The following is a 27,228-nucleotide window of genomic DNA, read 5'->3' on the forward strand; positions in this document are numbered from 1 at the left end:
CGCACCGCCGGCGGCAGGACAGCCAATCATGAGCCGGGAGGGGCGGGGGCGGGAGCTGCGCGGCCGCGGCCTGCTGGGTAGTGTAGTGCGGGCCGTGCCTGCCCCGCCGCCGCCGGCCCCCCCGTCCTGCCGGCACCCCCCGACGGCGCGGGCGGAGCGGGCCCGGCCCGGCCCGGCCCGCCGGACCCGGAGCGAGGCACACGAGCAAGGCTCAGCCCGTGCCCCGCCGTGTGGCCGGGATGCCGCGGCCGCCGGGACGGGGCCCGGGAGGGAGGGAGGGAGGGAGGAAGAGGGGCGGTGTCGGTGTCGCCTCCTCGGCGACCCGGGGAGCTCCCGCCCCGGCCTGCCCGTTTTAAATCACATCCCGGCTCCTCGCGTTTCCGCGTCCGTCCCGCTGGGGCCAGCGGCGAGAGGAATTAGGGCCGGGAGATGCAAAAGTACAAGATAAAAAATAATAAATAAGATAAATCTAATTAAGTCACGCCCGCTCCCCCCCGCACACACCCCCGGGAAAGGCACGGTGGGGGCGAGGCGGGGCCGGCCCGCGGGTGGCCGGGGGCGCGGAGCCGCGGCGGCGGGCAGGGGCGGCGGGAGGAGCGCCTTGCCTCAGCCGCGAGGGAAAACAAGCGAGAAGGGAATAAATCGGGATATGTTCCTGTTGGGAAATATATCTGGTTGAATCAAAGGAGATTACATCTCCTTGATCGGCGGGGATTTATCCCGGTTCATATGGTTTTAATCTGCTTTCGCCTCGACCCTTTTATGAGCCGGGGAGGGGGAGGATGCCCGGTGTATTCTTGAGATCCGCGGGCAAAACCCTCACGCTGAACGATTTCTGCAGACCCATCTCCGCTCCCCCCGCACCCCCCTCCCCCCCTCCGGATTCCCCTTCTCCCGGGACTGGTGCTGGGAAAGACTAAATCCCCCCCCGCCCCGCTCACGGCCCCTCGAGCCCCTCCGCGATGCCAAACCCCACTCCTCGCCGGACCCCCCCGCCGCAGCTCCGGGCCCCCCCGTCGCAGCTCCGCTTGCACAGCCGCCGCAACAGGTCCGGCCCCGCCGCGGCCTCCGCCCCGACGGCGCGGCCCGGCCGTGCATCCCAACGCTGCCGGATCGGGCCGGGCTGCGGCGCTTCCCCGCCGAGAATCGCCTTTTTTTGTTTAGAAAAGAAAAGCTAACACCGCCACACACACCCCGTATATTCCACCTCCAGTGATTTAGTGGAGGGAGGGGCAGGGGGCAGAGAGCGAGAGGAGGGGTGGCTGCGCAGAGGGGGGAGCCGGGCGGCTAATAAATCTTATTAAATATCTATTTTTTTTTCATATACTGATTGGCTTGCATTCCGGCGCAGCGCGGCTCCGCACGGTATTTAGCACATGCAGAAAGTTGGAGCTGATCTTAAATGGCTTGGAGGTGACTGCAATCCAGGAGCCGGCGCACTTGAGCCTCTGAGCGCTGGGGAGGGCCGAGGGAAGCGCGGAGCCCTCCCGCTGGTTGGGCCCGGCCGCGGCAGCCCAGCGGGGTCCTGCCAGTCCTTCCACTGACAACACCCCGCGAAGGAGGAGCCTCGCCGGGCCGCGCAGAAGGCGTCAGGAGCTGCAATTTCTAACTTAGCATCTTGGCAGGACCCTTCGGAAAGCGAGAGCGAGGAGGAAGGGGGGGAAAAAAAAAGCCCCCCGGTGCAAGGGGGGGAGAGAGAGAGAGAGAGAGGGGAGAGGGGGGAAGAAAAAAAAAAAAAGAGAGGGGGAAGCGAGGGGGGGAGAAAAAGGAGGCAGCGGTGCCAGGCTGCAGGCGAGCGCGGAGCAGCAGCCCCGGCGCAGAGCAAGGTGCCGCCGCTGCCCAGCTGGCGAGGGCGGAGAGGCGCCCGCGAAGCCCCGGCCGCAGCGGCCCCAGCCCGGCAGCGCGGCGGATCCCTCCCGGCGCCTTGGGCTCCCGGGTGTATGTGTGCGCCTGGCCATGTCGTATCCTCAGGGTTACTTGTACCAGCCGTCAGCGTCCTTGGCTCTCTACTCCTGCCCGGCGTACAGCACCAGCGTGATCTCCGGACCCCGGACCGATGAACTTGGGAGATCTTCTTCGGGCTCCGCTTTTTCCCCTTATGCCGGATCTACCGCCTTTACCGCCCCTTCCCCGGGTTACAACTCCCACCTCCAGTACGGCACCGACCCGGCCGCCGCCGCCGCCGCCGCCTTCACTTCCTACGTGGTAAGAGCAGCCCCGGCCAGCCGGCACCGCGCCGGGCACGGCGGCATCCCGCGGGCGCCCGCCCCCCTGCACCCCCCCGGGCCTGCTTGTTATTCCCATTTTATTTTTGAGATACCGGGGACAAAAGGGAGCGCGGCTCCCCGCCTCGCCGCCCAACTTTCCCGCACCGCCGCCCTGCGCTGCCGCACACTGTTGCTGGCGGCCGCGGAGGGCAGGGCCGGGCGCGGGGGGAGCCGCCGGCACGGCCCGGCCGAGACGGGGCTGGGGCTGGCGGGGACCGATCGTATTCCCTCCAAAAGGAGAAAAAAAAATCTTTCTTTTTTTTTTTAATATAAAACAGCAATAGTAATTCCGCAACAATTAGCTTGTTGTGATTGAAAAGGGAATGAACCCAGCAGCGGCAAGGCGATGGGAGAAATCCGGGCGATAAACCCAGGCAACTTTCCCCTGCGCGGCGATAATTAGGCTGCTTAAATATTGCAGAGCTCTAATCCCGTGGCTGCGAGCTGCTCCGCGGCCGCTGCGCGGAGAAGGGCAGGGAAAGGCACGGCACTGCGCCGCCGTGCGCGCCTGCGGGGCACCGCGGGGCCGGCCCGGGGCATCCCCGCCGCAGCGCGGGGGCCGCCGCTCCCCCCAAAACCCGGCGAGTTTTGCTCAGCTTCTCCCTCTACTCAGGCTGGACGCAGAGTTTCACGGTTTCTTCTTTCCTTTTTTTTTTGTCTTTCCTTCTTTGCCTTTCTCTTTTCCTTTCTCTTTTCCTTTCCTCTTTCCTTTCCCCCTTTTTTCCTCTTTTTTTCTTTTCTCAGCTTCTCTCCTCTTTTCTGTTCTTCCCCTTACATTTTTTTTTTCCTCCTCCCGCCCCTGGCCTGGCAGAGGAGCGGCCCGGCCCGGCCTCCAGAGCCCGGCAGGTTGCCCGCCGCGATCGCAGTGCGGTAGGAAGGGAAGGGGAGGAAGGGAAGGCAAGAAAGGGAAGGGAAGGGAGGGAAGAGTTCCCCCGCCGCTGTCCGCCCCCACGCCGCGCTGCCCACTTGCTTTTCCCCGCCTGTATTTGGGGGAGAGGCGCTGGATGGCTGCGGGCGGCCGGTGGCCTCCCGGGGCGGCTGCCGCGAGCCCCCGGGCCCTTCCCCGCCCGTTCTCCCGCGAAGCAGCCGGGGGAGAAGCCGGGCAGGGCCCCGCGCCGGGGCAGAGGCGGCGGGGCAAGGGCGGGGGCCGCGGGCAGGCCCTGTCGCTGTCCTTGCCGTGTCATTGCCGCCCCGCGGCCGCCTGACCTGGCCCCGCCGGGCCGCTCTCCCCTCTCTCCCCAGGGCTCGCCCTACGACCACACGCCGGGCATGGCCGGCTCCCTGGGGTACCACCCGTACGCGGCGCCGCTCGGCTCCTACCCCTACGGGGACCCCGCGTACCGCAAGAACGCGACGCGGGACGCCACGGCCACCCTCAAGGCCTGGCTCAACGAGCACCGGAAAAACCCCTACCCCACCAAGGGCGAGAAGATCATGCTGGCCATCATCACCAAAATGACCCTCACCCAGGTCTCCACCTGGTTCGCCAACGCGCGGCGGCGGCTCAAAAAGGAGAACAAAATGACCTGGACCCCGCGGAACCGCAGTGAGGACGAGGAGGAAGAGGAGAACATCGACCTGGAGAAGAACGATGAGGACGAGCCCCAGAAACTGGAGGACAAGGGGGACCCCGGGACGCCGGACACAGGTAGGACAGCGAGCTCGGCCGGGCCCCCGCGGCCGCGCCCTCGGGGCTGCCCCCGGCCCGGGGCGGCCGGGCCCCCGCGGCGGGCGGCGGGGCGGGGGGAGCCGGAGGGCCGCGCTGCGGCCCTGGCGGCGGCGGCTGTACAGCCGAAGGGGGGCTGTGCACTGGAAGGGGGGGGGCGGCAGAGCGGGTGGGCGGGTTTGGGGGCGCAGGGCGAGCCCGAGAGCTGCCCCCCACCCCTCTTCTTTCCCCCCCCCTCCCAGGAGCGGCGGATCCCAAAGCAGCGCCGGGCTGCGAGCGCCTCCAGGAGTCCCCCGGCCCCCGGGAGGCCGAGGCCGGCCTCAGCGACTCGGATTGCAAAGAGCCGGCGGAGGAGCGGCTCGACGGGCCGCTCGCCCCCCACAAGGCGCCCGGCGCTTCCCCGCTGGGGCCGTGCCCGGCGGGCCGCGGGCTGCCGCCGGCGGCCGGCGAGGAGCCCCCGCCGTACCGCCCGCCCTCCGCCGCCGCCGGGCCGCCGCACGCCGCCGACCTGCACCCGCTGCTGCCCGCCGCCACCGGCGCCTCCGTCATCCACTCGCCGCAGCAGGCGGCCCTCGCCAAGCCCAAGCTCTGGTCGCTGGCCGAGATCGCCACCTCGGCGGACAAGGCGAAGGAGGCTGGCGGCGAGGCGGCGCCCCCCGGCCCCGCCGTGCTGGGCGGCGGCGGCCCGTCGCGCTCGCCGCCGCGGCCGCGCTCGCCGGGGGCACAGTGCCCCTTCCCCAACGGGGCGGTCCTGCCGCGGCCGCTCTACTACACGGCGCCCTTCTACCCCGGTTACACGAACTACGGCTCCTTCGGGGCCCTGCACGGGCACCCCGCCGGCGGCCCCGCCGCCGCCGCCCCCGGCGCCCACTTCAATGGATTAAACCAGACTGTCCTCAGCAGAGCCGAGAGCCTGGCTAAAGACACTAAAATGATCAGGAGCCAGTCCCAAGTAGACCTTTGCAAAGACTCACCTTACGAACTGAAGAAAGGTATGTCCAACATTTAATATCGGCTTCTCCTCCTTACCCCCTCCTGGGACCGTGGTTTTGTTCTTTTATATATTTTTTTTTAATTTATTGAGAGAAATAATAAATTGCTCTGGCAGTTATTTTTCCACTACCAAAAGAAAAGCAAAACAAAACAAACAGAAAAAGACCAGCTGCCCCCTCCTGCCCAGCACCCCCTGCAAAAGTTTATATAGTCTATTGGAAATGGCTGGGTGGAAGCCACCCAGAAATGTCTTAACCAAGTGAAAAGCAAACGAGTGACACGCTCTCTCTCACACACACAAAGAAGAAAGATTTGTATTAAATCTTATTCTGTATATTTAATGTAGCTTTTTGTATTTAAATTGATAATACAGTATCTTTGAAGTAAATTATGAAATCAAGACACCTGTACAGGCATTAATGTTGTTTTCGTAATATAAATATATACATTTCTGTGTCTTTTTCCGAATTGTTTCATAGTTTTAAAATATATATATACAAGTTTAATTTAATTTTTTATGCCTATTGGGTTTTTTTTTCCTTGGGTGTGAGCTAAACTATAATGGGGAAAAAAAAAAGGAAAATAGGTTATACTTATTAGATACAAAAACCTGCAGCCGCCTTTGTAAAATGCAAATATTTAATTAAAAGAGATTTTTAACAGAATCAAAACCACTCTTTTTTTGCAACGGGCAGAGATGTGCGTAGCTGCGGAAAAAAAATTTACACGTTTTAAAAGAGACGCGGGGGCTCCATTTAGGACCTTACAGTAGCACCTGAAGCCTTTTTCCAAAAGGATTGAGGATTTCTCACAGGTCGGGCGGCGGCGGGAGCCGCCCGCGGGGCCGGGATGAGGCGAGCGGCGGCGGGACAGGGACGGGGCCGGGACCGGGAGCGGGGGGGCCGCCGCCGGCGGAGGTAGGGGCTTAAACCAGGCCGTGCACAAAGGCACTTGTTAGAAACACCAAATCGAAGCGCGGTCCCATCTTTTAACCTAATTACTTCCAATCAGTGTCGTGTTTTATGCAAAGCAATCAGCTGGTGAACTTGGCTAATGAGTTCGATTTTCTGCCAGATTTAGCCCGCGCCGCCGGTGCCGCGGTGCAGCGGCCGGGCCCGGGGACGGGGACTGCGCCGGCACAGGCACCCGCGGCGGCGGGGACGCCCCGGCCCCTTCGCCCCCTCCCCGCCCCCGGGCGTTTTGCACCGCTGCCCCCGGCCCGCGGGACGGCGCGGTGTGGGCGGCCATCCGCGGCCGCGCAGCCCCGCGCTGGGCCGGCCGCGGGCGCGGTGCTTCCCGGCGCTGGCAGGTAGGTGTCACACTCGGCCCGAGTTTGGCTCCCGCCGCCCGCTCGGCGGTGCGGGAGCCCCGCGGGGCCGCCGCGCTCCGCTCCGCTCCGCGCCCGCGGGGGAAGGGGGGGCGGGGGGCGGCGGTGGCCGCTGGGGCGGGGGGACGGGGCGCCCCCGGCCACCAGCCGTCCCCTGCGGACGGGGCGCGCCCCGTGCCCACTCTGCGCGTTCCCGCTGCTCCGCAGCCCCAGCCGGGGGAGAGCGGGGCCCTGCTCAAGCGAGGGGCTCCCCAGCGGAACCTGGGAGCAAAGCGCGGGTGCGGTGATCCGCGCAGCTTGGGTCCCCTCCCAGCTGTCCCGGCACCGGGGACGGGATTTTTCCCCCGTTCCGATCGGATTTTGTGGGTGTCAGTCGTACGCCGGCGCATTGCCGCTGGTAACGTGATGGGAATTTCGCCGGGACCGCCGGAGCTGCTGCCGAGACACCCCTCCGTTTTGTTTCGTTGTTGTTTTTTTTTTTCTTTACGAGCCAGATAATTATTTTGTAATCTCCTCAACTTTGTCAGAGCCATTTATTAGCTGTAACAGGTTTATTCATGCATATTTACATTTTACGGGATTTTAAATAGTAGTTTGTATTTTATGTTTTAAAGATGCAGTCCATGTTCACTTGGTTATACGATCTTTGTAGATAATCTGGTTTAAAATCAAAATCGTTTCAAGCTGAATGGTAAAGAATCAAATATTCCTGGGATAATAGTCTGTTATTTTGTCACTTTATAAATTATAAATGAAGTTTTTAAAAACGCTCGAATTCCTCGGTTGGATCTCTTCTTTCCAGTCGGGGGGACCTGCAGGAAGGCGTATTTTTCGCGCAGCAGCGCGGTGTGTGGGACTCACCTGCCTTGTCCAAAACGGGAGAAAGTTCGCACGGCGAGGGGCAGGGGCAGGGCTGGCCCGCTCCGTCGGGCGGGGCTGAAGGCAAAGCCCCGCGGGTCGCCCCCGGCCCGGGCTCCCGCCGCACCTTTACCCCCGGCGGACACCGCCTCTGCCGTAGCTCGGGCGGGACCCCCCAGCGCCCTTTGGCACCCCCTCCCCCCGGGCCACCCTCCGCCGACAACAGGTCCCGCAGTGGAACGACTCTCTCAAAATAAATAGGTTTTAATTATTCATCTAGCTATGATTCTTTTTTTTTTTTAATTTATTTTTTTAAATTGTCGCTCTACCTTTCCCCAGCTGATCTTCCGATCTCTGAAAAAGCTATTTTGCAAAGCAGCTTAGGAGCTTCGCTCGTTCAAAAGCCCTATTCCTTATAATCGCGGCTATTTTGAATAGGTCTATCAGCAATCTCAATACGGTTTTCGTTTGATGTATAAATTCCTAAGGGAATTCACCGTTTCCTTTAGGTTGCAGCCTGTCGCCTATTTTAAACCATAACTATTACTGTAGCCCCATCGATTTCATACAACAATTTTATTCTTCACCCTTTTCCCCTGACCCAGGAGATATACTGTACAGCCTGCCTTTAGCATAAGCATGATTTTCCCAGTTTCTTTTTTGTAACAGAGCAGGGGGGAGGGGGCAGCGTCCGCCTTTTTTGCCTCTGGCACGTTAATTTGTTGTTTAAAAAAAATATTTTTTGAGGAAATCTTAAAATAAAAATAACGTCTGCTGCCAATTAAAGCTGCCGTAGGTTACTCGGGAGCAGGCTCCGGAGCGCCCGGGAGCAACGCTTCACGCTGGGAGCGGAGCCCCGCCGGGGCACCGGGTAGGGACGCGGGCCGCCCCGCCGAGCTCCGGGGGCCGGGGAGCTTCGCTGCCGCTTCGAAGCGGTTTGGGGGCAGGCGAGGGGGCCCTGGGGGCTGGGCTCCCACCAGCTCGCCTGGGAGCAGGTGCTTGCCCACGGGCGCAGGTGGGAACGGCGCTGCCTCCGCGGGGAGCCGCTCCGCACCCGCGGGAAACAGCTCGTCCCTTCCCCAGCCCCCCCCGGGGCCAGGAGTCCGGGGCTGCCGGCCCCCCGACGGCGCGGGTTGAGCGGCGCAGGTGGCAGCGGGGTCGGCACACGGGCCGCCCCCTCCCGCACGTGACAGTCCGACAACCCCCCACCCCAGACCCCCCCACGGCGGCCCGGCAGCGGGCTGGCCCGGTGCGCCCACGCGTGTGCCGCAGCCCCGGTCTGCGGATCGAGCCGGTGGCAAGCCGGGACGCTGGAGGGGGCGTACGGAGGCTCCCGGTGGAGAGCTGCAGCCCGTCGGGCCGGGGAGACGGGGCGGGAGGAACCCCCGGGCGCGGCCAAGTGCCCTTTCCCCGAGGAGGCAAGAGGCTTCCCCAGGGAAACCCCGCCAAGGGCGCCGGGGCCCGACGTGCCCGTCCCGGCGGGCCCATCGCCTGCCCGGTGCGCCCAGCAGGACGAGAGCCCGTGGCTGCTCCCAGCGCTCCCATCCACGGTAAATTCCCCTCCATCCCGGAGGGAAGCAGGCAGAGCCGGGGGTGCGGCTGGTAGCCGGCACAGCCCCCGAGCTGCGGCGGGGGCGACGGGACCCCCCTGTACCTCCAACCCGCTTCCCAATGGCGGAGACGGAGGGCGGGAGAGGCGGGGAGCCTGGCGCAGCCCGCAGCCCTGCTGCTTCCTCTTTCACGCTTAAAAACAAAACAAATCCTAATTTAGACCCTCAACACCCCGGACCGTGTTTACATCCCTCCCGCTGCTCTCCCCGCGAGTGTTGCTTTTCCAATTGTCCCGATTAACCTACAGGGCTCCCGCGCTGCGCGGAGCCTCCGCGGCGGCCCGGACGGCGCGGTCGCCTCTAATTGGCTTATTGGGCTTCTCCCCCCCCGCACCCCGGTAAGAGGATCTGAACAGCATCTTCCTTGTCGTGCCTAGAAAGTACTTGAAAGAGCCTCCGCCAAGAGAACACGGGGAATCACACGGTCAGCAAGTTTAAAGGAGGCGACTGAAAAATATCACAGGGGTTTGCAGCAGGGAAAAGTACAGGAACTTCCACCCAAAGCGTAGATGAATTAAAACAACAGCAACAACAACAAATGAAAAAGGAAAACTCGACCCCACGGCCCGGCCCGGCCGGCGCACAGCGCCGGTGCTCAGCCGCGGGTATTCCGCAGCCGGCGGTGCGGTGCGCCCAGCTCCGCGGCCTCCGCCCGACGCAGCCGCCGTGTCCGGGGCTCAGAGCGGCACGGGACTGCCGGGGAGCCCGCCCCCCCGCTCCCCTCTTTCTGTGACCTGCCTAGATTATTAGTAAGGACATCTGTGGCTGGCAAGGGAACAAGTGTTACCAAAACCAGAACCGGCTGTTTTTCCAAATGAGCAATATGTTAATTCCTCATCCCCCCCTCTGGTTTCTTTAAAACCTGGCACAAATACATCAATAGCAGAGAATAAGGAGCCTTTGCAGAGAACAAGTGGCAGTTTTGAATTTACCTTTTGTGTGCCCCTCAGATGCAATCTTGAGGCATTTTTTCCCCGCTCTCCCACAGAAAAAGAGTGTTAATCTGCCCTATCTTGGGACCCGAAAGGATTGGAGTGAAGTAGATATTCACTGGAATCACATAGGGGAATAAGGGTCTTGCTTTATTGAATCATCAAATCCCAGGAATGAAGCTCTTAATTAATTATGGGTGCTAAAAATTCAGGCCAGCTGTTTCTTTTTACTTGGCTCTGACAGAGAAAGACAAAGTCTACATCGAGATCTTCTAAGGCGCATTCAGCATAAATCAGCGCCCTCGGCGGCGCTCCCGGCCGCGGCGCGGCCCGGCGGTGACAGATGGCGCATTGTCCCCACATTCCTCCACCGCGCCTCCGCGGGCGCGGAACCGGCCGCTCGGCCTAGGGACCTTTCTCTGCCGGGGAAAGGGCTCGCCCGGGGCCGGCCTGGCCGAGGTGCCGGCCCTGCCCGACGGGGCGGCCTCGGGAGAGGGCTCCTGCTCGGGCGCTGCGCTCTTCGTGCCCGATGGCGCTCCGGCCCCTGCCCCGCCGCCAGCCTGCGGCTGCAGCCCCCGCGCCTCACGTCCTCTCGCTGTCCCTAACGCTGACCCGAGGGGACGCGGGTCCCCCCGACACGGGCGCTGCCACTTCTCCCCCCGAAGGCAGAAGCGTTTCCTTGCGGGGCCGCGGAGGCGCGGGGTCACCCGGCAGCGCTGCCTCCCGCAGGGGTGTCGCAAGGTCCCCTTGCATCCCGCCACGCGGCCCCTCGCTGGGGGGGCGGCTGCGTTTGTTCCACCCCCGTTGCTCAAGAGGCGCACCCCGCGCTCTGCTGACGGCTGATGTGCAGGCGCAGGGGCGCCGGCTGCCCGAGCCCCTCCGGCCTCCCCCTGCCCCTTGGCTGCCAGGGACATCTCTGGGGGCTCAGCCCGGCGGGGCCAAACGGGAGCGGGGGCGCCCAGCAACTCGCCGGGGTCCTGCCCCGCCGAGGCTCCGCCAGCCTCCGCCAGAAATCTCTTCACCTCCAACTAGCAGAAAATAAATGTCCTCCGCACGGCGTTACTCATCTGTTATAATTAGAGCATGTGCGAACTAGCAACGCGCCGGGAGCCCGGCTCGGGTTGATGCAGGCACTTGTGCAATAACCGCCCCTCCTGCCGCGGCGGTGCTGCGCGTCCAGCCCGGCCCGGGGCCGCATCCTGCCCGCGGCCTGGGCAGCGGGCCCTGCGCCCGCGTCCGGGAAGGAACGGGACTGGACGGGACGGGGGGCTTGGTCCAGACACCTCTTTTCCAGAGAAATTGGCTTTTATTTGCTTAAAGCAAACCACAGACCTCTCCACGTTCATGCCTGATGGATGCAAATATAAATGTGCACTTATTTAATTGGATCAGGTCCCAAGATAAAAGAGATAAACGGCTCCCAGTTCGCCAAGTTATTTTCAGAGGCATGCAGCGATGTGTGGAGGGAAAGTTAATGAAGAGGAGAAGAGACACAGTGTACTTAAAATACCTCGGGTCTAGACTCGGGGAGGGGGAAACCTCGGACTCCGGAGCGGCGGGTGGCGCTGGGCTCCGGGCGGGCTCCCGGCTCGGCACGGCTCGGCCCGGCCGTAGGTAGCCGCGAACCAGCGGCGCGGCGGGGCAGGGGGGTGCTGCCCCCTACCAGGCGGTTGATGCTCTTCCCCCTTCGCCCCGCCGATGTGTTCTCTGTCGCCGCCGTCTCTCCTTGTTCCTCCCCGTGTTCTACATCCGTCTGCACGAGACATTAACAGACGGTTATTGATACAAACATAGTTTTTGTTGCTAAAGGCCTTCCAAAACAAATTCTCCGGCTGAATGCCAATGTATGCATGTTGGCTGGTGACAGCTGATTAGTGAAATGATTTACGGCCAAGTTAAAAAAAATGATACTGTCAAAGGCAGCAATTTGAAAAAAAAAGATAAGACAGCACAGCCTCAAGGCTTCCCACTGTAAAGCCACCCAACAAATCTAAACCTACAGTACAAATACCTGAAACACTCAAGGAATCAATTGGTCGCAGATTAAATACAGGCTCTATTCTGACTCGCCCCGGTAATCTGCAGCCCTCCGCAGGAGCAGCCCCCTGGTTTACACCTCCACCCTCACCTGTGGCAGGGCCCGCTCCTACCCCAGCCACCCCGCCGGCCTCCCGGCAGCCCTGCAATCGGAGACTTAGGCCTCCTTTTTGTTTCAAGACTTTTTCTCTCATTAATTGATTAAAAAAATCCCCCTTCCCTCATTTCACTGTAGCTCTTCTTCATAAAGAAAGCTTTTGCTCTGCAATAAAGTAAGAGACTTTGATCCCAGATCATCCTCTTAGGCCTTCCAGCTGAAATCAGTGGAGAAACTATGTGGAGTTATTGTTCGCACTTGCTGCACTTCTGATTCAGAAAGGGCTGATTTATTAGCTTGTCAAGGGAAGCATTGTTCAGGAAGGCAATCAAAAAGCACTTACCTAGCTAAACTAAAATTACTGCCTTTTCAGTGGCTAATTTGTATAACTCCCATGGAGGAACTTGGGAAGTGTTTGATGAGGCATAAAATGATGATTAATGAATTTATTGGCCTGCTGCTCATCAAATAGGAGTAGTATATCTTTCCTCTATTGGGCGTTGGGTCTAATGCTACATGGCTGTGTAAAGCAAGTCCAATATGATCTCCTTTTTAGCCCCCTTTTAACCCCCATGACCTGAAGAATATCGCCGTGTAACAGAGGCAACATCAGGGGACTGCAGAGACAAAGAGCCTGTTTGATAAAACGGTAAATGAGAAACACGAGGAAAGTTGCTGCAGGGACAGATCTGCTCAGTTTTCGGCTTTCAATCACTTTGACTACTGAAGTGGGAAGAATGTAGAAACTAGATAAGGTGTGAGAAGCTAAAAGAAAATGACAAACCAATTTTAACTTTCATAAAGGATCCAGCCAAACAACTTCATTGCTACTTGAAAGAACGAGCGAGTGCGGGGAGTGCCGGGATTGCCGGAGCGATGGGGCACGCCGCAGGCCCTTGCCACCCAGCCGTGCAGGGAGAGATGGGCAACGTGCCCCCCAGCTGGCCGTATCCGTGCCCGGGGCCAGCCTGTAACCCAGTCGGTGCTCTGATCGGATTTCATGCAACCATTTTGAGCCCATAAATTTTATGTTCTTTTTTCTCCACTGAAACAGCTTGGGGCTTTCTCCTCCGATCAGTGTTCAATGCTTGAATCGCTATTTTGAGGCCAAGGGCTTCTAAGAGAAATGACATACTTTCCCCCTTTTAAAAGCCCATACTAAATAACTCACGATTCAGTGCCCACCTGCACACACATGTGACCGACAAGGTATCTTACGCTCTACACATTGCTGCTTTGAACAGGTTAAGACCCCCAGAAGATCAGAAACATTGTTGACATTCTCAAAAACTTGTTAAAATAAATTTGCCTGAGATTTGGAGCCCAAGATCTTCCCAGGATTGAATCAATTTAGGTCTTAGCTTCTACGCGCTGTTCCCTGTGTCTGCAGCTCTAAAGCGTGCTGAGGGATCCGCAGCTCTCACATCTCCCGGCGAAGGTGCACATGCCTCAGCTGGAGCCCGCTGCCAAAAAGGCAGCTTCTCCCATTACCTTTTGGGGCTTCACAGAAGTACCCTCAGGCCTGCGTGTCAGCAGCCCGCTGTGCTGAAGACTGAGAAGGTGCAACAAGAACGTTTTGCAGAACTACCAATGTAGCGATCAACACTCGCTGAAACGATGTGATATTTCAGGCTCCAATAAAGCTCAGAGGAGCAGGCAATGGTAGCGTGGAGGTGCCTGGCAATCGCAGCAGCCTGTCTTCCCTCCCTGCACCTTCCCTTTGTGCCTCTGCCTGCTAAGCCCACTCTGCACTCCTTCAGAGGGGAGTCAAGAATTAAATGCAGGCTCCAGGCGAAGCATTCTCTTCTGTATTTTTTTTCCCCTGCCTCTTTGCATTACATTTCTGTCTTGTGTATTCTTTTCTTTCCATGACCCGTTCTGCTCTGGCCTCCATTAGAAGATACCTGTGTCTGGAGAGCTGCATGGGAACTGTCTGAGACTGGCCAGAACCTAACATTGACCCCATCAGACCAACGGGCCACTGCACCTATTTCATGGTCTAGATCTCAGCCCTGGAAGGCAGGAGAAGAGCTCTCATTAATTTTAAGGGACTTTGACTCATATTCTCTGTGAAGGGCAAATGTGACTGTCCCACACTAGGTAATAACTGTAATTTTGAACATTCTTGTTTGCAAAATACAAGATACATAACATACTAAGAATGGTTCATTTTCCAGATCTGTTTAGAAACGGTTTCTGGAATGGCAGAAGGAATAAACTCTTGACCAGTCTTTCACTTCCCACAGTGGTGGCTGTGGGAACAAATCAAACCAAAACTTGCCTGAGACTACACACTGGCTCCCTTGACAAAAGGAAAAAGGTACCCACCTGATGTTTACAAGATCAGAAAACATTTATTTTAATACTCCCAAATTGGTATTTGTCTAAGACACTTTTAGCTGAAATTGTCCTCTCTGGAAAATAATGTTTATAAACATCCTTGAACAAATAGCACTCTCCCGACACAAGCCTACCATCAATGTACCGCTCAACAAGTTTTATCTGCAAGTCCTTGACCTGTGACTGCTTTTACAAAGGCTCTCTGTTCATTAGCAATTTCAGGTCACTTTAAGTACTTGTGTCATGAACACATAGCACAGCTGTGAAATATATGTATTAAATACCAGCTGCATTAATATAGGGGCTTATTTTCCTCCACTTGGCTCCCAAAAGCAACATGATCTTACACGTTGATGAAAAAAGACGTAGTTATATTTGCATAATTACAGCAATACTGTAGGTCTTTAGTGCAACAGACCTAAGAGGCTGATTTATGATTAAATATGTATGGCTAAAAGTTACCGTGCTGGGTAGTGTGCATAGCATTAGACAATGACAGTTTTGGGGCATAATTGCTTTAATGTGGGCAATTAAGACTAAGTGCATGTGATTTTAGTGTCTGCCCTACATTCCTCTGAATGATTACAATGATCAATACACATGATTTGTAAGTCGCTTCCTATTGATCGAATGGTAAAATGTTTGACCTTCCTCTGAGGAAGTAATTTGCTAAATTATGACACCACGTAAAGTCTTTCTTGGTTCAGAGGTGAGGGGTAATGGTGCTCAGAATTAGAAAAAAATAAAATAATTTTTCCTTCTTTTCCTGAAAGTAAGTCTCTGTAATGTCCCTGCCAATGTGCTGACTTCACCTGTGAGGGGAGGAGTCTGGCACACTCATCTTTGAAATTAACAGTGAGAAGAAAACAGCGTGGCAAAACAAGTCCACCTCTACAAGAAACCTTCTTCATGAACTTTATCCGTTTATACCTCTGTGACAAATCATCAGGAAGCTCTAAACCACAAGATCTCTGTTGTTTGAGAGTGGCTGGAGAAAAACGTGCGGCAGCAAAGTTGGGGAAGCGGAGGACGCTGTGAGCACTGCGAGCAGCTGGGACACGTGGCAGGGCTCCCCGGGCTGCCTGCCAGCCTTAATTTTGCTGTGCACGCACAGCACTGAATAGCCCTCGCTGTATCACATTAGCAGGTACGAAAAGAAAACCAACAAAGTGCTCGTGAAAACACGTTAGCCGCTGAACAGTAACTTAGTTATGGCTGAGGCACCTCCTCCATGCTACAGCTGACAGTCTGAATGTATGCCGGAGCAAATTAGATCAAAATTAATAGAGACCAATGCACTGAAATGTGCCTTGCTCCGGGGGCTGTTCTGTGCTGCCCTGGGGAGCGGTGATTCTCCCTGGCACCAGCAAACCACACGGATAGGGCAGAGCTACCATGCTGAAAGTTACCTAAGGGATTCTGGTATCCCAGAAAAGGTTGGGAAGACCTATACAGATCCCCTTCCCCCTTTAGGGAACGCACTTCTCCAGCATGTCTTCACACAGCAGCAGTGCTTCCTGGCATGCCCTCCACCGAGTATACGTGTGTTTGCCCGAATTTAGTGTTATAGACGGCATAGGTCAATACCAGAAATTTCCATAGTTCTTACCTTTTCTTTTTGAATTTTCTGGGCTTTAAGCTTGTAGCACCTCACTCCAGTAGCAGTGCCACCAGGCACGCCCCTCCTCAGCCCAGCTAGACCGAGTGAAAAGGTCTAAAGTAGCCAGCTGGAGTCCCAGGGTCACTTGCAAAAGCCCACTTTTGATTAGTTTTGTACACCAGGCCAATTACACCACCCAGGCAAAATCAACCGTTCAACTGCCCAGCTGACAATCGCCCCAAATCTGCCTTCAAGCCTGCAAACTATTCAGCTTTCATCTTTTCAAACGGAACCACAATGTATGTACGAACGTTCCACATTTCATCCTTTCACACCGAACTGCTCTCTGACTGCACCTCAGAGACAAGCCTTCACAAAGCAAGCCACTGTTCCCACAGTAACACTCCAACATCAACAAATGCCTGCATGAAGGCTTCCACGATAATACTCCAACATCAGCCAGGCTCTGCAACAAAATTCTCATGTTATCTGAAAGAGTCCACCCTGCAGTAAAGCCGATGAATATACACTGTCCTCCCCAAGCCAAACACAGCAACAACTGGTGCAAAGTTAAAATCCCGTGTGCGGTGCGATATTGTAGGTGTGAACTAAAGCAAAGATGGGTTTGGGAGTTGCAAAGTGCACACCCTATGTTTTAATACAGCATTTTATTGAGGAATGTGCGCTTTCCCTGGGAGAGCTATGCAAGCAGAAGCTGTTTAAGGACGAGATAGGAACCGTTTCTCAGGTCTCTGAGACCCAGAGTAATAAGCAGTACCTGTGCTGTGGTGCAGGATTTTCCTGTCCATATCCTTCCCTGTCCATTTCCTTCCCTGTCCATTTCCTTCCCTGCTTGACCAGGTGCTGTGGGAAAGAGAGAGGGTTATTTAGGACAGGATTAGCAACCTCAGTGTCCCTGTCCCATAGGTAACCCAAGCCTGCAGACACGCTGCAAGGCCACTCTCCCCCACTTTGTTGGGACGCGTTACCTCAGCGCTTTCTGCCCTCAGACACGCCATTGGCTCATCCAATGCGCCTCAAGGTTCCTACCCCACTGTCCCCTCCCTGAGGTACCTCAGCATCTCCTTTTGAACCGCTCCCCCCCCCCCCCCCCCCCCCATGCGGTACCTCAGTGCTTCCCATCCAGAGCCAGCACCATCCCCCCAGCCTCCGCTTCACTCCCCTGCCCTGGCATCACCCTCGGCCCCACCACCATCATCCGAGCCCAGCCCAAGGGTCAGCCCAGGGCTCCCGTCCCTCAAAGCCACGCTCATGTTTCCTGCCTCATCCCAGCCCTGCCGTGGCCTGGCCCATGGCATCTGGACACACCAGGGGCTGCGGAGGCACCGCTCCTGCCCGGGGTGCTCTGTCCTGGCTCCCCCAGCTGAAAGCAGCCAGCTGGACCTGGAGTCTTGAGGTCTTTTGTGGAAGCAAACTTCTGACTAGCTTCTCACAGCAACCCAACTGCACAGGCAAAGCCAGCTTTATCCTCACACTGCAGCTGATGGGTACCTACAAACTGTCCAAACCCTGCTACAAACTGCCCAGACTTCACCCACTCACACTGAGCTGCTGTCTTACCCTCCGTACGACATCTCGCAGACAAGCCTTCACAAAGTAAGCCCCTCTTGCTGCACTAGTACATCAACAAACGCCTGCACGTCGGCTCCCGTGCTCTCCCCGAGGGTCCGCTCTGCTCTACCCACTGGCAAGGACCTCACCACGGCAAAACACTCCAGCGACTGGTGCAGAGTTGAGATTGCCTGTGCGGATCAGGCTCTTCTCTCTCACCTTACGCAACGCAGGCATCCCCAGCCTCCCCGTGGTGCTCGGCCTGCGCTTTCGTCCCCCCAGCTTCTGCTCGCAGTGCCCCGCAGCCTGGCCCCAGGTGAGCGAAGCGCTTGGAACGCATGTGATGCTCGTGTACGGCGCGCCCACCTCCACGCTGCCGGCGAAGGCAGTACCATGGACCAGAAGGGCAGAGATGGTGAAATAACGACAATATGGAAGACAGAAGATGAAACGTACCACTGATCACGTAGCTAGCGAGAAACATCGTATTTACTGGTTGCTGTGCCAAGTGCACATACCATTCCACAATGTCCCACTCTTAAATCCTTTTTGTAAGGAGAAGAAAGCATCAAAGAATTCATAAATTCCCCACACCAGCAGTATTGAACAACGAATTAAAACTACAAAGCAGTTAGAATTCATGGTTAGAAAAAAGTTCAGTCAAACAAAGGGCAGACACTTGTTGAGAAACTGAAGGTAAATCTGCTTGCCAGACCTGAGAAGACAGACTCTCCTGGGGCTCACCAGCTACCCCTGAAGCATCCTTTGGGAGAACTTTTTTCTAGCCAAAGATGATGCTGGGATACCAGTTACAGACTTTCTGAGATGAACAGGACTACTCTGGAAACTCAGCTCTGAAAGTCCTCACTTCCCCATCCCTAACCCTACCCCAGTCCTGTGCCTGAGCACCAGGGGTGAGGTGTCTGACTCACCATAATCAGCTTGTATCTGGATTTCAAACAGTATTTCTAGTTTTCATCCAGGGGCTTAATGATCATCACAGGGACTTAAGGTTCCCCAGATGTCTCATTCTTGGGAAACCTTACAGAACAGACACTACACAGCATATTATAGTCACTCTGAGTGGAAAAAAAAAAGAAGGAACAAAAAGGAAAAATAAAAAGGAAAGAAAAGAAAAAAGGGAAAAGGGGGGGAAAAGGGGGGGGAAAGGGGGAAAAGGGGGAAAGGGGGTAAAGGGGGGAAAAAGGGGGGAAAAGGGGGAAAAAGGGGGAAAAAGGAAAAAAAAAGATCCCACAGCCATGGATAAATAGCAAATAAACAATTCTACAGCAAAGTTCCCATTTTCTTGTTGATGGTGTCACTCCCTTGGCAGTAATCCATTCCCAGCAGGTTCTCATGCAAGTAGCACACAAGCATTTGGGTCCTGGATGTTTTTCTGGATGCCCTGAGCTGGGCTAGAGTGGCTGGTTATCACTGGACATCGTGTCAGGCCAAGCGGAGGGGAAACTGGCAGTGGCAGAAATAATCACTTGTTAACCACAAGCAGAAAGGTTTAGTCCCAGGCAGGGTACCTTGGTGCTGGGAAGCTGTTCATGCTCCATTGTGAACATTTCTCCAGCACAGTGTATTCAGATAGATGTGTTTTCATTAATTCTTCTTTGGCTGCCCTTCTCTCACATCAGATGAGTGGATTTACTCTGCCTTTGAATCGCGTGTTACCATTCTTATTCTAAGAATGTGCAGAGACTGAGAGTTCCAGCATCTCACGAGAGACATTGAGGAACCAGTACGAGAAGGTGAAAGCTGCTACCTGGAGCCCAAGATGTAGGAACTGTGTCAGCAAGCACCCCTACGTGTCTCCAGCCTACCAAGGTACATCTATCAGAGGAGGAGGAGAAGGTGGAGAGGGATAGACGTGCGCCTTAGACCAGCACAAACTGAAACTGAAGGAGGCTCCAGGGTGGTGCTGAAGCTGGGGCAGAACCTGGCACCCTGGGCATGAAACGCAGTGACCAAGGTGACTTTTTTTGGGGGGAGGGGGACTCTTGCCACTGGCACGGGGCCAGCACAAGGCTGGTGGCCCCCAGCGCTGGCCAGGCCCTGGGCTGCAGGGGGAACCACAACCCACAGAGCAGCTTACACCACCATTGAGTAACCCATCCATCTGTGGGTAACTGCACAAACCCTACCAACCTGCTGGCTGGCTGCTGGCACGTCAGCGGGCACCAGGAAAAGAGAGAGCCTGGTCTCTGATGGTTCACCGAGGGAGGCCTCGCTCTCTGCCGCTGAATTCCTGCCAGTGGAGAAGCTGGGAAAACTCGGGAGAGCAGCGAGAATAATGGAACAGCAAGATATGTTCATGTTGCGGTATCGTCCTGCATGGGGAGACAGAAGAAGAAAAGAGACTAATTAGTCTCATTCTGCCTTTTCTTGTTGCTTCTGTATGGGTAAAAGTGAATAGCAGGGCCTCACCCAGCTTAGTAAGATAGTTTTCTCCAAATTTATTTATTTATTTATTTATTTATTTTTAAATGCACTGTGCTGTGGAAGTCCTGACCTTGAACTGGGAATCAAGCCATTGGATAGTCTTTCCTTAAACTCTCCAGCTGGTGAGGTCTGATGTCAAGCTTTTCAATTTAAAAGATAAGAGCTGCTGCCATAGTTTTCTTTGAATCTTGTTCCTAGAGAACACGTTCCCAGGTTTTGTTCAGCCAAAACCTTCCAGGTTCTGAATATGTTCCATTTTCATATGGGGCCGCTACATGGGCTTTACCTGACCTGGAGGTAGCACCGCTAAGTTGGCATCTGGTAGGGGTTCAGACTCCTAAAAAGAGGCCCCTGTGGCATCTTAGACCCACCACGGGCTGTCCAAGCTATGCCCATGGGACACAGGATCTTTGAGAGACATGCACTGGGGCAGCAGCTGGTAGCCAGGGAGGTACTGTAGGGCACCTCAAATAAAATAAAAAGGTGTGAGCGAGTGTATCTCAGCCTCAAACACTTTTATAGTCAATAGCAAGAAAAGGCACTTTACAACATGATTTACTTCCTCCTAAAATCAATGTCTAAAACTAATCAGAGGATTGACACACTGAAAGTGCTGATCTTGCTCTACTGGCTGTGAGGAAAGCCCAGAGGGACTACATCAGGTGACTGTGTTGTAGACTTCTAAAGCTAGGTGAGATGACTTCACCCAAAGCTACATACAGGTGGGCCTCTCCTTGCTAGTTACCGGCATGCATAATTATAAAATGAACTTCAGTGATCTGAGTCTAACAAAAAACACATTTAAATACTGTAAAATAGATAGAGCATAAGTTCTTTTTACTGATTCTAGAAATTGGGTTAATGAGCATTTAAAAATAATCGCTTGTGAAAATCTTTACAGTCCAAGTATCTCTACTACATAAATTTAAGTATCATTGTAGTACACAAAATTGGATAGTGGTTGCTATTATAAATGGACAAGATCTCAAAACTCTTACTTACATTAGAACTTTACTCATGAACACTTCCATTGGTTTTCCATTGAAATACTTACGGAATAAGATAAAACTCCATGACCCTTACTCAGGAATGCCCATAATCACATACTTAGCTTTAAATGGAGGGCCACTGAAGTTGATGAGACTTCAACACACAATTAATGTGCATTGTTGAGTCAGGACAGGATTCCCAGGACAGTACATAGGAGAATCTGGGCCAAAAATGCAACTGTTTCCTTAAGGTGTGAAATAACATCAACTATTTGATGAATCAAATGACTACATTAAAACTAGCATTTGCTAACTATGTTACTAATTATGATAAGAACAACAACAAAAAAAAAAAACCAAAAAAGGAAAATATTGCAAGGTGTAAATATAGGAATGGGAAAAGAGAAACTGAATGCAAAACTAGTAGCAGGATTCATGGGATTTTGCAAGTTCAAAATGTAACTGACACATTTCTTTGTTGCTGTTAATTATGTTTTGCCTTCATATTAACTGCATCTCTTTGATGAATATTTTTAAAAATAAAATAATGGCTATCACTCAGGCTGCTTTGAAGTATTTCTGAGTTGAATGACTGGTAGCATTTATTGATTTCATAGTGTGACACTAGAAGTTTTGATATGGGATTTTAAAAAATGATATTTGAAGTTAAAAGAAGACATCTTGATTAAAGCCAGAACAAATTGTTTGGCTGAGATTCAACCTCTGGTTCACATGCCTTTCCAAGCTTGTAGATTCACTTGCTTGCTAGGAAAAGCCCATATGCTTTCAATAGATGAGTTAAAAATTCATGCCATGGAAGAGCAGGAAACTGCTTCAAAGTTGGGAACCAACAGAACAGCTTAAACCATAAGGGAAAAATATATTCATAGACATTAGATAGAAGAATGAGGTAGAAAGGTCTTGTGTTTAAGGGGTTCAACTCTGAGCCACAGACAGCGTGACCTTGAAACAAATCCCATAGTCTTCTGTGCATCCGTTGCCCATATGCAAACTACTGATAATATCATTCTCATCTTCTGCTTTGCAGGAAGCTGTGAGGATGAATAGCCGCTATATGATGCTGTAAGTCATATGGCTGGCTAGAGAGATGATCTGTTGGGTTATCAGTTTAAATCTCAAAGAGACTGCAATGAATGCTACCGATCTGGTGGGTGCAATCACTCAATGCCAACCATCTTCTGGGTAATTCTAGTTCAAAAGGTACCTCAGAGACCCCATCACACAGGGAACCAAGTCTCTGTGCTGGCTGCTTCTGGTCCTTGCTTAACATATTCATGGCTTCTCAAGGTGAGGGGTGAACATCTAGAAAAGGACTGGCTCATACCTGAGGGCTGCTCAGTACTTCAGGATCCAGAAAAGCCCTACAGCTGTCATCTCCTCTCCAGTCCAGCAAACCAGGACAGTGTCCTATGCAGCTCAAAGAAACAGGAGTGGAAGTAGGAGTCCCTCAGAATGAGCCAACAACACTAAATCTTCACAGAGATCATCTGCTCCAAAGCCACTTGAGTCTCATTCTTCAAATAGCTGACCCAAAGCACCTGCTCACAGGGCAGCGCCTGCATCTTGGGAGAAGAGCATCACTTTTCTTGACTTTCCTCCATTTGTGGTGTCACTGGGGATGAGACTGACTTTTAAAGGAAACATTCACTAGTGCCATTTGGGAGGGTCATGAAGAAAAAATGCCTTGTCAGTTTTGCAATGGAAAATGTAGTAACTCACCAGCAGGCTATTGACTGAGTTGTTAAACTCTGGGGGGAAAAAAAACCCTGTTAGGTGAGCTGGTTAATATCAAGGCTCACCACTCACTTCTACATACTACAGACCATGTCAAAAGCTTTCCAGTAATCAGTAGAGCTTAAGAAAAGTCTCTGATTAACTTTTCTTTCATCTTTCTCTTTTCCATCTGGTGTTAAAGATCAAACCTTCAGTTCCTCTACTCTTTTAAGCCTTGCCTGTTTGACAGCAAACTTCTCATCCATCTTAAATCTAGTGTGGGCTAGAATGTCTTTCAGCAGTGGCTAGAGGGTAGATATATTATCAGATACTAACCATATTGCTCCTGCTCTTTTTACTTTAGCTCTGTATTTGTTATTATAGGATATATCCGGGTTTTCTGAGTGTTCAGCTTCTATCCCTCTACTGCAGGATAGTGCTGTGCTGCTAATGCTTTGCAAATCACTGCATCATCCCGTTCCAGTTTTGGAATGTCCTATCTGTGCTTTGCATAGCTTCTTCCAACTTCACCAGCAGGCCAGGACACCTGTCTCCTGGGACCTTCAGCCTCTGTGCTGGTGAAGACACTACGATGTGGGAATGATGACGGCTTTGACAGTGCTGGGGCTGCAGAGCTTTAAACTGCACTGCTACCGACCACCTGCTGGGTAAAAACAGCCCCCTCCCCCTTGACAGAGGCTGCAGTAGGACAGGGGTGCTCAGCCACCCTTTAGAGATCTTTGGCTTCTGGCGGGGATACGGGTAAAGACTGCTGGAAGAACTTGGGTTGACTTAGACCTGGCCCGGGTCCTCCTCCCATGGCACTCTTACAGCTATTCCTTAGCAGCAGCAGAAAAGCAGCTGTAATTATTTGCTCCGTGGCTTACACAACACAGAACAAGAGATAACGCCCCTCCCCCAGCATACTGGGGGGCCACCAAGGCCACCAGTTAATGATACAGAGTAGTGGGATAATGGTAAATAGAAGACCATCAAGCTGATTACATTTATTATTATTTCAAAATAGGGCATCTTTTTTTTTTTTTTTTTTTCTGAGGAAGAGGAATTCCAGCTCCTTCCTGGCTCTAGCACCTGACATCACTTGTCAGCTATGACTTCATAGTTCACAGGAGTTATCAAATCCACCTCAAGCCTATTTATCAGGCTAGTTATTGTACCAGAGATTCATAAAATGTCTTCATGGCTTTGCAGGGGGGAGGCAAACCACTGAAAAAGAAAGATGCTAAAAGATGTGGGAGGAAGAGAAAAGCTGCCTCAGGCAACTGACGCTGGGATGGCAATGCCCACCTCGGGATGGCAATGCCCACCTCGGGATGGCAATGCCCACCTGGTACAACAGCAAGCCTGTGAAGGCCAGGTCTCTATCAGCAAATAGTGCAGCCCAGCAGCAGCAGATCTATGGGCACTTGCTGTGCACAGCGTGTTTGTCTCAGGAGGCTTCCTGCAGATGAGCTCTAGTCTGCCGAATTAGCATGTTGGGTGTAGTCCTGGGGAGCATTTTCTCAGGTGGTTTAAACAAAAGGAATAAATACAGTTTGTGTGCCCTCAGACCACTCGGTGACATGAACCATAGAGTAGCAACTGGCAATAATAATGATTTTTTCTTCAGTGGTGCTCTCCTGGCCCAAAGTTATGCACTAAGCACACACTCTTTCTATAAAAGCTATCATAGGATATATTTATTAAGTATCTGTGCTCAATAGGCATGACACTGGTTTGGGACAAAAGCTTTTCATGCAGCCTACCATGCCCCTCAAAAATGCTGCCCTGCAAACTCTGTGCCTGTGTAACACAGGCGGATGGAAACATGCTTTGCAAACCAGTTTCTAATCTTAAATTTACGAAAGAAGTAACCAGACTGAACTTGAGTACAGCCTGTCAGTGAGGAGAGTTATGTGGGGTCTTTGGGGGAAGAACGGTATGATGCCATATGTTTGCAGACCTGGCTGCTCTGCTGTTCTGAGCCCAGACTGAAGAATCTGGGTGCTATCACAGCGTGAGCAACATCTTCCTGCTAAGAAAAGTGTAAGAAAGCACCTTTGGAAATGATCAGTTCTGTGTCAGAACCAAAATAGCTGTTGTCTGATGCTGACCAGTATGTAATACATCAGGAGAAACACAAAAGTACATTACTGGGCAGATGTAAACAGCCTGCTTTCATATTCTACTCTCTGTAGTTAGAGACTGATTTACATCCTAGAACACGAGGTTCAATATCCTTTGCACTATTTGTTGTATTAATTATAACATTAGGTATTTCTGATTTCCACATAAGGATCTAAATCTGAATCCTTCTAAACCTCAGCCTGAACAATTTGCTGTGGCAGACAGGCCCATGGTTAAATCACGAGTTGTGTAAAAAAGCATTTCCATTTATCAATGCTGAATTTCATACCTTTAACAATCAATTTAGCTGACACAGGAATTCACTTAAAACATTTCTTCACAATGTAATAGATCCTATGTGTGTAAGTTCATGCTTATATGGCGAAATGGCAATCAATTGTATTTACAGTTATAAACACAATTACTCTGCAGCATCACTGCTACCGTTCCTGCAGCTTGTGTTAGTGTGGAGGCAAGGACTGATATTAATGAGGACTGAGAGATGGGCGAAAATAATAATAAATGCAAACATTCTGATTAAACAGGAGGAGGCTATGAAACACTAAACCAGCTTTGGAAAGGAGCAACTCTTTGCAGTTTTCATTGGCTCATGTCAATAAATTAGGGAGGTGAATAATCCATCACTACCATATTTGCATTTTAAAGCAGCACAGCTTTGATTGCAGGACAGTTGTGCTGATAGAAAAGACTGGACATAACTGGAGGTCAGACATCCCATTTCTGAAAATTTGTTGGTTGTATGTTACATGCAGATAATGTATATGTTCTCTGCTACACAGTTTGCCAAACTGCATTTTTATTTGCTAAAGGGAACTGAACTATGAAAAAAATGAGTTGTTTTGAAGTTAACAATGTGCATAGTCTCCTGTTGAAATGCTTGGAGAATACGCTGCCTTTCCCTACTAAAATTAATTCTGCAGCTGATGCTTGCTTGGCAAATTCTTAAATGTGTATTTATCATCTCAGAAAGTTTAAATGATGGCACATACCTCCTTTTTTTTTTTTTTTCTTGTTTTTTTTTTTTTTTTTTTTTTTGTTTGTTTTTTTTTTTGTTTCAGGCTAAGTACTCATCTTGATAAATCTAAGTTTCCCATAACTTGGCTAGTGTATTAGCCAACTTATTTGCCTCGCAGAAGTGTTTTCAAGATTAATTGGTTAATAGTTTGCACTGCTTTGATCTGTACAGTCCACATAGTTATTATGATTTATTTCATGTGTTTGGTAAAAGTTTAAAATACTTTCCCCCAATAATACAAACTTTGATTTCCATTTTTTTAAAAAAAATATTCTAAACTACTCTTTCAGTTTAGGAAAAGCTACTTCATTCCTGATTCTCTAAAAGCATGGAAAGATGTCAAGTTTTTCAGAGCTTCTGCTGATAGCAGGAAAACCAACACAGTCTGGGCAGAATCAGCATCATCATAAATAAGACAGTAATGTTTTGATTTTGTGCTATTAATAATGAAATAAGCACCAGATTTTTATCCAAAAAATTAAGAGGCATAATTAATTCAGACATGCTTCAGGGTAGTTCTAACATGCACTCTTTGTTCTCATGTTTTTTCTTCTGTTTGACACAGTTGCTAGGATGCCACTGCAAAATAATACGCATCAGGATCATTATGACTGGGTTGTGGGGGTATGACGCAGCAGCACTTGGGGGACTTCTTTTCTCCTTCAGAACCTGATAATTCTGCCAAGCTGGGTGTGATCCCAGCCTCCCACACCAACATATTATTATGAGGTGGAATGAATGAATGAATGAACGAACGAATGAATGAATGGGAGCCTCCTGTGTGCCTGGAGGGAGAGCAGAGGCCCTGGAGGCCCGGTTACCCCAGCACATTGTGCAGCGCAGCGTGGCTGTCCCCAGCTCAGGACAGAGAGAGATCTCTCCAGGGGGGCATCAGCAGGAGGCAAACGACGCTTACACCTCTCGGTGCACACATAAGGAAAAGCGGCTAGTCAGGCAGCTGAAGGACCAGAGACATTTCCCTGATACCTTTAAGCTTCTGTAAAGGTCTACCCTTTGAAGAAGATGCTACGACACAGCGGAGAGCAGACTGTATGGCCTGGGGTGGGAAAGCTGCTTAGCCAGCTTCAGTCCTTTTTGAAATATAAATACTTCACTGCCCTGGAAGAGAGTGGTTCTCCTCCAACTACTTTCTATTTCCCAAAAGCTTCATATTCTCTCCACCCGATGGATGCCATCTTTAGGTCAGCAAGAGTTGGGAAAACTCCAATTCCATCCAATGAATTTCATTAATCTTTTCCTTTGTTGTTTGCTAAGTGAGGATTTATTATTTTCTCAGCTTTTACTTATTTGCTAAGCATTCATGAAGCTGATGAATTGGTTGCAGTCTGCTTTGACTCCTGCCTACTGGCAACTGCAGACCAAGTCCTGAGGAGCAGGAGGGAACATAAGGGCTCCTATAGTCTCCACAATTAAGGATCTCTTAACTGATGAGTTAGAGAAAAGAAAAAAAGAAATCTGTCGCTCATCGGCAATTATTTTGTGGCTCTTACAACTAATTGTGCTAAGTCAGATTCACACAGATGAAGGTAGACTATTAGAGTGTTTGATTTGAACTGTGCGTCAAGGAAATGACC

The 27,228-nt window shown here is 52.5% G+C and overlaps 2 protein-coding genes across 5 annotated transcripts in view; one reads left to right on the forward strand and one right to left on the reverse strand.

The window, feature by feature from the left end:
- The window catches only part of LOC308053505 (uncharacterized protein), a 480,417-nt gene that overhangs the window by 17,336 nt on the left and 435,853 nt on the right, over nt 1–27,228 (reverse strand). For 2 of the 4 annotated variants that reach the window (XR_013923645.1, XR_013923646.1), the window contains exon 1: nt 6–1,752. Coding sequence is in view for 1 of the 4 variants with exons in the window: in XM_080364796.1 (XP_080220922.1) it covers nt 11,155–11,406; nt 16,506–16,591 (338 nt within the window). In the remaining 3 variants the exon portion in view is untranslated. Of the gene's footprint in view, nt 1–5; nt 1,753–3,845; nt 11,407–16,505; nt 16,592–27,228 lie in introns of those variants that run through there. The other 2 variants (XM_080364796.1, XR_013923644.1) reach the window with 2 other exon arrangements.
- On the forward strand, nt 1,827–5,044 carry IRX5 (iroquois homeobox 5). Its single transcript, XM_080364774.1, has 3 exons — nt 1,827–2,205; nt 3,510–3,915; nt 4,176–5,044. The coding sequence occupies exons 1-3, from the start codon at nt 1,957–1,959 to the stop codon at nt 4,940–4,942; spliced, it is 1,422 nt and encodes a 473-aa protein (XP_080220900.1). The 5' UTR covers nt 1,827–1,956; the 3' UTR covers nt 4,943–5,044.

Source organism: Falco punctatus (assembly GCF_963210335.1).
Source record: "Falco punctatus genome assembly, chromosome: 14".
NCBI lineage: Eukaryota > Metazoa > Chordata > Aves > Falconiformes > Falconidae > Falco > Falco punctatus.

Coding starts and splice junctions, on each gene's coding strand:
- IRX5 (XM_080364774.1), top strand. CDS start 1,957: ATGTCGTATCCTCAGGGTTACTTGTACCAGCCGTCAGCGTCCTTGGCT. Junction 2,206..3,509: donor CCGCCTTCACTTCCTACGTG/GTAAGAGCAGCC, acceptor CTCTCTCCCCAG/GGCTCGCCCTACGACCACAC. Junction 3,916..4,175: donor CCCCGGGACGCCGGACACAG/GTAGGACAGCGA, acceptor CCCCCCTCCCAG/GAGCGGCGGATCCCAAAGCA.